The sequence below is a fragment of the Prunus persica genome, chromosome G1, assembly GCF_000346465.2.
Source record: "Prunus persica cultivar Lovell chromosome G1, Prunus_persica_NCBIv2, whole genome shotgun sequence".
In the NCBI taxonomy this organism is placed as follows: domain Eukaryota; kingdom Viridiplantae; phylum Streptophyta; class Magnoliopsida; order Rosales; family Rosaceae; genus Prunus; species Prunus persica.
In genome coordinates, this window is record NC_034009.1 from 21,131,880 (window position 1) to 21,141,995 (window position 10,116).

The 10,116-nt window shown below is 41.9% G+C and overlaps 2 protein-coding genes across 2 annotated transcripts; both read right to left on the reverse strand.

Annotated features, from left to right (window-relative positions):
* On the reverse strand, nt 1,591–2,070 carry LOC109946771. Its single transcript, XM_020555525.1, has one exon. It carries the CDS (start codon nt 2,068–2,070, stop codon nt 1,591–1,593), a length of 480 nt encoding a protein of 159 aa, XP_020411114.1.
* On the reverse strand, nt 6,648–7,742 carry LOC109946773. The gene is made up of 2 exons (XM_020555528.1): nt 7,390–7,742; nt 6,648–7,314 (listed from the first exon to the last, which is right to left on the reverse strand). The coding sequence occupies exons 1-2, from the start codon at nt 7,740–7,742 to the stop codon at nt 6,648–6,650; spliced, it is 1,020 nt and encodes a 339-aa protein (XP_020411117.1).

Consider the following 10,116-nt stretch of genomic DNA (forward strand, 5'->3'; position numbering starts at 1 on the left):
AAAGACAAAAGATGGAGAAGAATAGGTTAGATTACAGCAAGAGATCCCTTCCTTTTGGCACAATCCTGGCTTTTGTGTTGCATCCCCTTTGACCTGAGCTCTGTCTTTCTGCAAGAAGAAATTCTCGCTGAAATAATAGCAGAGAGTATTGAGTTGGTGAAGAAACAGCAAGAGGCCCAGAGAGCAGAGCCCACTAGTTCAAAATTGGCTTTTTTTGATGACGTAGAGACAGAACATTCTGCTGTTATTCCAGCATCTGAGGTAGTTCCTATTCTTTCTTAATTATGTCTGGCTTCCACAGTCCTGTCTACCTCTATTTTCTAACTGAGGTTCCCTTCTTTCTAGGTGGAGGAGGGCAGAACTGCTGGGACTTTAGCAGTGGTGACCAGTCCTCTCAAGCCTCCTATTATGGCTGTAAGTATCACTTTGTCTTTAACTCTTTTCCTATTCAAATGTTAGCATGGAATTTACTGAAATCATTTCTTCGCAGATGCCCATCCACTCCATCCCTAGTTCACCTGCTACGGCCTCATTTGCTAATCCATAACTGGCAGAATTTGAAGCCATGGATCTGGATGCTCAGCTGAACAGGCTAGAGCAGCTCAGCTCTACTTATGGCAAGGCCAAGTCTAAAGTAGTGGATGATGCAGTGGACCGAATAAAAATATGGCAGTCAACAGAGCTGGACTTGGATGAGAATAGAGAAGTCGTTGACCAGCTGATGAAAGACCTGGACCTCTTGCATAGGGAAAACATAGCTCTCAGACCTATCCTTGAGCTCAGCCTAGACCTAGCAAGAGATGTGCTCAATCTTCACACTCGCTATGAAGATCTTATGCCCTCCTTCAAAGGTTCTGAATTTTGCAAGGCTACTCATGAAGCCAACTTGACCGATTATTCGAAACAGAAAGCGGAACTGAACCAGATGGTTGCGGGCTATAAAGAGGCCAAGACCGCTGCTAACAAGCTGGAAAGACAAATTGAAGAACTCCAAAAGCAGCTGGCTGTGCTGAGGGAGAGGCTGGACTGGACACCAAGACCAAGGCCACTTTTCTTGTACAGAACATGGTTGCAGCTTCTAGGCCAGCATTGAAGATTGCTGAGGCCTCTCTTCATCAAGGGATGCTTCTTCAACAAGAAATTTCTACCAAGAAGGCCGGATTGCAAGAAACTCTTAGGAAACTAGGACTAAAAATTTTAGATTTTGAATGTAATAAAACTTGGTCATGGAAAATGACTATATTTAATGTAAATCCTGTTCTTGGTGAAACTTTTTGCTTTTTCAATCTCTTCTTAATTCAAATGAAAATAAAAGAATGCAAGGATCAAACACAAAAAAAAAAAATTAAAAGTACAGATCCTGAACAAAATTCAAACAATAATTCTATCTTGTTCTCCTTCAATTCCAGGATCTATTTTGTACTGCCTATGAATCCCACATAGTTGGATAGAATTTTTTCAGCCATTTGCCATTGATTAGTGCTACATGGATTTCTCCATCTCGATCCTGTAATCTGTATGCCTCCAGTCCAAGGATTTGGTTAATTATGAAATGACCTTCCCATGTAGGTGACCACTTTCCATAACCAGCTATGTGTGTTCCAAGGGGAGAACTGTTTTCCAGAATATCTCTCCCTCTTCAAAACTCTTGTTTTTAACTCTTTTATTGTAAGCCCTTGACACAGCCTGTTTTCTTGCTAAGAGTTTGTTGAGGGTATCAATTCTACTTGCATCTAATCCTTCCAGTTCTAGCAACATGGCTTGAGAGTAGTCTTCTCCAGTCAGATTGTGTTGTTGAGCAATTCTGAGCAATTGGACTGCTATTTCCATAGGCAGAATTGCATCATGACCATAAGTTAGAGCATATGGGGCCATGCCAGTTGCTTCTCTCTTTGAAGTCCTATATGCCCACAGAGTTTCTAATAACTTCTCATGCCATTGCTTTGGATTTTTCTCAAGCATTTTTCTAATAATGTTGATGATCACCTTGTTACTTGATTCTGCCTGTCCATTAGCTTGAGCATAGTAAGGAGTGGATTGAAGTAATTTGAATTTGAATGCTTCTGCCATATCTAGCATTTCTCCAGATATGAAAGAAGATCCCCTGTCTGTTGTGATTATTCTGGAATGCCAAACCTTTGGATAATATGTTCTTCTATGAAGGTGATGATCTCTTGAGATGTATTGGACTTAACAGGTTTGGCTTCCACCCATTTGGTGAAATAGTCTATAGCTACGATGATGAAACAGTGTTGTTTGCTACTGGCTGGATAGATTTTGCCAATGAGATCCATTGCCCATCCTCAGAATAGCCATGGCTTGACTACTGGATTCATGGGAACTGAAGGAGCCTATTGGATTGGTCCATGCCTTTGACAAGCCTTACATCCCTTGGAATAGTCAATGCAATCATTCATCATGGTTGCCCAGAAGTAGCCATACCTTCTAATTAACCAACACATTTTTCTTCCATCTTGATGAGCTCCACATATTCCTTCATGGGTTTCTCCCATGACTTTCATGTATACTTTCTTTCCCAGGCACCTCAAAAGTACCTCGTCTTTGTTTTTTCAGACCAAATCTCCATTCCACATAAGGTAATTTAAAGCCATGATTCTGACTCTCTTCTCATAAGGTAGGGTCGGATATTGTAAGTAGTTTATGATGGGAGTTCTCCAGTCATCCTCAGTGATTATGGCAGAATTGACATCTATCTCCATTACTCTGGCCAGAACATATGGTAGACTTTTCTTTCCTACCTTGATGATCCTTTGCATACAGTCTTCAGGCATTTGTACCCATGTTGCTATTTGAGCCATTTCATTAGCTGCAAAGTTCTCCTCTCTCGGGATATGTTCCCAAGTAGCTTCCCTGAATTCTGTCAGAAGATTCCTAGCTGCCACTAGATAGACAGATAGAGAAGGATTTAGACACTTGTATTCTCCAGCAATCTACTTTAACACAAGCATAGAATCTCCTAAGATTTCCATAGATTGGATTCCTAGTTCCACCAGCATCTCAAGGCCAAAGATTAAAGCTTCATATTCAGCCTTGTTGTTGGTGCATTGGAAATCTAACTGGAAAGAATAACAGTGTCTGATCCCTAGTGGCTCCTCCAAAACAATCCCTACCCTAGAGGCTACATCAGTCTTTAATCTCTAGTCAACAGATGGGATTGTTAAGGCAAGTATGAGCTCTAGTCAACAGATCTACATTTGCTATATCCAAAGAATCCATGTTTTTAGTCTCTTCCCTGGATGATCTGCTAGGAAATCTGCTACAGCTTGTCCTTTGACAGCTTTTTGAGGAATATATCTGAAAGCAAATTCTGTCAAAGCCAGAGTCCATTTGCCAATTCTACCTCTTAACATTGGTCTTGTTAAAATGTATTTAATTAGGTCTGTCTTGGCGATGATGTAAATGGTTAATGGCAGCATGTAGTGTCTGAGTTTCACAGCAGTGAAGTATAAGGCTAGACAATGTCTTTCAATTGCAGAATATTTCCTTTCTACTTCTGTCAAAGTTCTGCTCATATAGTAGACTACCTGTTCCTTTCATTCCTTGTTATCTTGAACTAAAAGAATCCCAATGGACACTTATATGCAGAAACATAGAGTTTGAGTGGTCTGCCTCTCTTTGGTGGGGACAGAACTGGTGGATTTGAGAGGTAATGTTTGATTTCCTCAAAAGCCTGTTAGTGCTGTTCCTCCCACTTAAACATATGTTCCTATTTCAATCTTAGCAAGGAGGAAAAGGGCTGGATTTTTCTTGCAGAATTGGATATGAATCTACTTAGAAAGTTAATTTTTCCTAGAAGACTCTGCAACTCTTTCTTGTTCCGAGGTGGTGGAGCTTCTATGATGGATTTTGCTTTATTTTTGTCAATCTCTATGCCCCTTTGGTGGACCAAGAAACCTAAGAAATTTCCTGCTTGAACTCCAAAAACACACTTCTTAGGATTCATTTTTAATTTATGTTGTCTCATTCTTAGGAATGCCCTTTTTATATTTGATACATGATCTCCTTCATCTGGAGATTTAATCACCACATCATCTATGTACACTTCTAGAGAATGCCCTATCATATCATGGAAAACAGAATTCATGGCTCTTTGATAAGTGGCTCCTACATTTCTTAAGCCAAAAGGCATTACAGTGTATTCAAAAGCACCTATATGTCCTGGGCACATGAAGGCTGTCTTATGGATGTCTTCTTATGCTACCATAATCTGATTATATCCTGCATTGCCATCCATAAAAGATAGCATTTGGTTATGAGCAGCTCCGTCTACTAGCATATCTGCCATTGGCATAGGATATTCATCCTTGGGAGATGCTTCATTCAGATTCCTATAATCCACACAGATCCTAGCTACCCCTGTTTTTCTTTTCATAACTTGCACAATATTGGCTAGCCAATCAACATAAATGACTGGTTTGATGAATCCTGCCTTGACCAGTCTTTATATTTCTTCCTTGACTTTCAGTTCTGTTTCCATAGACATTCTTCTTCTGGCCTGTTTGACTGAAAGGTAGCCTTCTTTGATTGGCAGCTTATGTTCTACCAGTTTTCTGTCTAATCATGATAATGCCAAGCAAAACAGTCTCTAAAATCATGCAAAAGTGCAATAATTTCAATCCTGAGTGGTTCTTTCAACAGCACACTAATGAAAGTGGGTCTTGGATCCTCACCTGTCCCTAAGTTTATCTCCTGTAATGGATCTTCCACTTCTGGCAAAGAGTCATCTAGTGATACTGGTGCAAAATCTAGTACTTCCTCTTGTAAACTCTTTTCCTGTTCTTCAGTGCTCTCATGGCTGGATTCTGCATAAAAAGCTTCCTTTATGTAATGGATGGGATTGTTGTTGCTCGATCCTTTTCTTGTTGATTAAGACTAAACATCAGAGTCCTGGAGTTTTAGAACAAAAGGTATATTCCAGTCCTCTAGAGAACTGGCTAGACCATCTTCAATGAGTCTCTGGGCCGTGACACCATGGGGGTGGCCATTCTGGTTGACTCCAAGGAAGGTGAAAGGACCAAGGTCATCATGATAATACCTTCCTTCAAAACACATGGCAGAGGGCAGAAATGGTCGTGGATCAGCCTCTACTATCTCCATGAATCCTTCTTCATTCCAAAGGGCTAATTGCTGGTGTAGAGTAAAGGGAACACATAGACTTTGGTGGATCCAGTCCCTACCAAGCAATGCATTGTAAGTGGTAGAGGTGGTGTCTACCACAAAAAATGCAATCTTCAGCTCCTTGGTTCCAACTATGACGTCCACATCTAGGATTTCATGAGTCTTAGTGATGCCCCAGCAAAGTTGATAACAGTCAAGCGTGTCGAAATTAGATCCTTCTCTGTTCTGCCCCATCTTGCTCAGCAATCTGTGAGGCAGAAGATTAATAGCTGCACCTCCATCTACCATTACTTTGGGAATAGGAATACCCCCAAAGTTTGCTGTTATGAACAGAGATCTCTTTGGTTGGTTTGGAAAAACAAAGCTGTTATGCAGCCAATTTTATGGCAATTCCACCTGTTTTGTTAGTAGGCATTTGCTGCCTCCTCTACCTCAGCCACTCTGCACTCAAAACTTTCCTGGGAGAACATGTCTCCCTCCAGAGTGTTTTCTTGCGTTTCTGCTGCCCTGAACTTTTCTGGCAAGATGAACACCATATTAATGCCTAAATCACCCTGTAATAGGCTCTCCAATTCTGCACCAAAAGCCTCAATTTCTTCATCTAGTTCTCCATCGTACTCTATCTATTCTTCCCCATACTCTTCTATCCAGTTATCTTATTTTCCTGTTTCGAGGAGCCCAGTCTGGTCGTCTGCAGATGGTTGATACTCCAACTGCTCCTCTTCGTATTCTTCAGTCCAGTCTTCTTATCCTTCCACTGGAATAGGTTCGGATTCACCTTGTACTTGTGGGGGTTCAAGCCGATTAACTGAGGATGAGGGAAGATAGATAGAAGGTCTGCCTAGAGATTCTGTCTTCATCAGCTCTTCTAGCTGATATGTTGTTTGTTCTGCCTTAGGAGCTACTTATGGACTTTTCCTTCTTCTGGCAGAACTGGTCTCTAGAAGTACCTGTGTGTCACCCCTGTTTTTGAGAAAGGTGCAGTATTGCCTTTGAACTCTCTTTTTCTGCGTTTTGGTTAGCTCCAGAGTTGGTCTACCCTTTTTCCAACAGAATATCATCTGTCTTCTATGGTAGTTGCCAAGGGCTTGTCATTTTCGGGCATTTTAATTGCTATTTCTTTCTTCGGCTGCTCTGTCATCCTTCTGCTGCGTTGAGCAGGCCGTAGATAATCCTTCTGTCTAGCTCTGTCCTTAGATGGAGCCAGAACCGAGCCTTGTTGGTATGATGTTCCAATCCTGTCAAAAATGCTAGTGTGGGCTATTTCTGCCTATCCAGAGTCACTTCTAACTCACTTTCACACTTGCACTTGCTGTACAATACTACTCCAGCCGAAATGGTTGCCTTTGGCCTTTGACTAGTCTCCCCTGTGACTCTTCTGCCTCTACTGGAGCTGGCTTCTGTTGCTGGTTTGTCTTTCTTCTGTTCTGGCCAATTTAAGTTGACCATGTTGACTTGGGATTGGGGAAAAGGATCTGTTGTAACTGAGGGAGGTTTCTCCGCCAGTTTTAGCCTTCCTGTATGACATCTTTGAAAACAACACAGCTATTGGTGGAGTGGTTCCAAGAGTTATGCCATCTGCAATATTGTCTGCCCTTGAGTTCATCCGGCTTGGGCAACCTGTGGGATGTCTCTATTGCCTTCTGTAGCAGCATCTCATCAAACAAAGCATCAACCTTGGTTAGATCAAAGGAATACACCTTGTTCTGTGTTGGTTTGTTTGGAACAAACCCTCTTATGAACGATGGTGGCTTATGGTCCTTTGGTGGCTTTGTAAGAGCCTTGCAGCTGATGGGATGTTTCAACTTTGCCATCTCTGCTACTGCAATTTCTCTTTCCTCTGATTCTACTTCAACCAGATGTACTGAAGAAGAAGGGGTTTTGTAGTATGTGCCTTTGGAAGAGTTCCTTTTCTGCTGTTCTTCCCTGAGTAGCTCCTCATATTTAGATGCTTTGTCTGCCAGCTCTGCCAGATCTCCAAATAGCATCCCATCAAATCTCTTTCTCAGAGAGATTTTAAGGGCAGTTTGAGCCATCTGGATGAAGTGTCTCTCTTCCAAAGGGATTCGGCATTTCATCTTGAGCTTCCTAAATCTAGCTATGAAGTCTGGTGCAGGCTCATGTTCATTCCGTTTGAGGGCAGCAAGATCACTGATGGTGACTTCTGGCTGGATCCTGAAATAGTAGTCATGGAAAACATTTTCCATTTGCTCCTAGGTTTGAACAGAATTAGCTGGTAGACTAGTGTACCAGGTGAAGGCTTGTCCAGAGAGAGAATTTCCAAAAAGCCTCAGTTTTAACAGAGGGTTATTTTCTATGGCTATGCACTGGACAGAGAATCTGCCTATATGCTCAACTGATGAAGCATGGGGGTCTTCTCCATTGAACAAAGTGAAGTATGGTACTTTAAAATTTGGGGATAGAGGTATCTGATCTATGTACGCTGGATCTGGTTTTCTGTAGGTAGTCCTTTCTCCCCTTCTGGCTTCAGGCTCCATCATCTCCCTGATCATTCTCTGCAGTGCCCCCATGTCATTCAAAGCATTGATAGGGTGTGGATTTCGCCCTTGTTCTGGCTGGGCGTGGTCAATCATGTGCTCCATTCTGCATGGCCTGGGCAAAGCTTCCTCCCTATGTTCTTCCTCTTTTTAAAAATCTAGATGATTCCTCCAATTTGCCCCCGGTCTGTTCTTGTCATTGTTGGCAAAAAGGTTAATTCCCCCTCTGCCTCTCTTGCCTTTTGCTGGTGGAGGGAATGGATTGGGGTGCATCCTTCTAGGTCTGCAGGGCAACACAGCCGGTGCCTCAGGCAGAAGTGCCAAGGGCTGATCACTTTAGGCCACAGGTTGTGGAATAGGTTGAGGTTCTGGCTGATTCTAGGGGACCTGAACTGGTGCAGGGCCTTCTTGCCGAACTGGAACCTCATGCTCTTGGAAGGGAAGGGCTCATCCTCTCTGTCCAGCTTGAATCTCTCAATGCCCTGGTATTTCAGCTATCTGTGCGATGAGAGGGTTCTCTTGGTATGGCCATGCCAATCCTGGTGGAGGGCTGTAAGGGAGGTCTAGCTGCTGGACCACAACATCTGGGTTTGGAATCCTGGCCATAACAGCTTCACAGTCCTTCCTGAACTGCCTGTTAACTTGCCACTGCATCATGGCTGTCATGTTGTTTAGAGTATCTTGGCTCTTTTGTGCTGTGGCCTCCTGCCGGAACACAGCTTCCTGTATCTGGTTCAACTTCCTGGAGCCAGACCTAGAACGTGTACTTCTAGTACTGCCATGGCCCAATTGCCTAGTATCACTCTCTTCTGACTCCAATCCTTCCCAGAGAGCTGATTGATCTATTTCCATGGCGCAGAGTGGATTCTGGCTAGAACTTCCAATATTCATATACTTTTAGAAAATTTCTTTGGAGTATGTATACTGAGAGGTCCCACTGGGCGTGCCAAATTGTTCACCCGCATTATGTTTGTTTCTGTGATGGCAGGGCAAAGTTCCTCATTGCCTTGAAAACCATTGACTGGTCAATAAGTCAACTTTCTTTAGTGTGCGAGCATGCCACTGCTAGCAATGAGAAATCATAGCAGACTTTAAAAATAGATAACTTGCGCCCCAAGTTACTGATTTCTAGCCAAGCGGTTGTGAATTTGGGTGAGGAATGTCTCCCAAGTAAGTTCTTTTCTTGTCTCAGACTGGTGAGGACTTCATAATTTTTCACAGTATAAAATTGGTAGCTCTGGCCAGAATAAATGATGACAAAATTAATTGTTTTTAGGCAGAACTGCCTTTCGCAGAACTCAAAAAGGAAAAACCAACTCTAGAAAGACAAAAAGAAGGCTAGACTTCCATTTCTGCCTGGATAGATGCTTCTAATCCGGGCTGGACTAGGTATGCCTGTGTTGGACTGGACTGTCAACAACTTCACCTGTCAAGTTTCAGTTGTAAATTGATACCAACGTTCGAGTTTGGCAGAGCTCTAATCTATTTCAAGCGCTTGAAGGCTTTTTGAACGGACAGAATTGCGGCCTCTTCAGTATGAAAGTGGCAAAAGTGGTTGGACTTGAGGACTACTGAGCTGGAACTGCACTGTGATACCTATTCTGCTTGATCAGGGCTCTCCTTAAATTTGTTGAGGTTTTCATATTTGTAAAAACCCAGACTCTACTTGTTTTGGCTTTTGCTGGACCAAATTTGCGACGAGAGAAATCTCGTTTTGAATGACTTATTTCTCTAAGTCTGAAACTTGGAAGTTTTGATTTGTAGCTGGCTTTTCTCTTGTGGCTCAGTGAGCTTTTGGTTGCTTCAATTTTTTTGAAGTTTCTTTGAGATCGAGTGATCATTTTGAGTTTTTGTCTTTGATTCATTTTTGATTGTCTGATTGATTGTCCTCATTCTGTTCACCCTCTCTTATATTTATAAGAAATATTTTGGAGTAGAGTTCCTAATTCTTTTAATAATGGGCGGCAAAAATTCTCAAAAGATCTCACATTTTTAAATGCAAAGAAAAAGGGTTTCTATCAATTTTGGCAGATAAGCCCTCAATAGTCAGTTCCTAAGGCAATCACTTCCCTGTTTTTCTTGAAAGAAAACCTAACCCTTCTTCCAATTTAACTGCTCCTTGTAAGAGTTCAAACTGTGATGGTTAGTTTTGATCTTCCAAATGAACAACTCCCTGCTTCCCACTTTTTTTTAGAAAATATGGCCTGCTTATCCCTTGGAAATGATGTCTACCGAATTTTTCTGGATATAGAAAAGGATTCTAATCTTTTAGCCCCAGAGTTTCAGAGAAGTCCCTCTGCTAATGACCTGCTTTCATTAATTACCAATCAACTCTCTTGTGATAGTTGAAATTGTTGACTTTTCAAAGTCAGGTAGTCATGTAAGTTCTGAGAATAGACTTTCTAAAAAATCTGCTAATCTTATACTCCATGTTTTGAGATCAATGGTGAGTATTTAGATGCTAGGCCCAATCCAATTC

Bases quoted from the DNA above. Each gene is read 5' to 3' on its own strand.
- LOC109946773 (XM_020555528.1), bottom strand. From the start codon at position 7,742: ATGGAGCACATGATTGACCACGCCCAGCCAGAACAAGGGCGAAATCCA. The intron at 7,315-7,389 runs GTACACTAGTCT...CTACTATTTCAG, and splicing joins TCTGGACAAGCCTTCACCTG to GATCCAGCCAGAAGTCACCA.
- LOC109946771 (XM_020555525.1), bottom strand. From the start codon at position 2,070: ATGGCAGAAGCATTCAAATTCAAATTACTTCAATCCACTCCTTACTAT.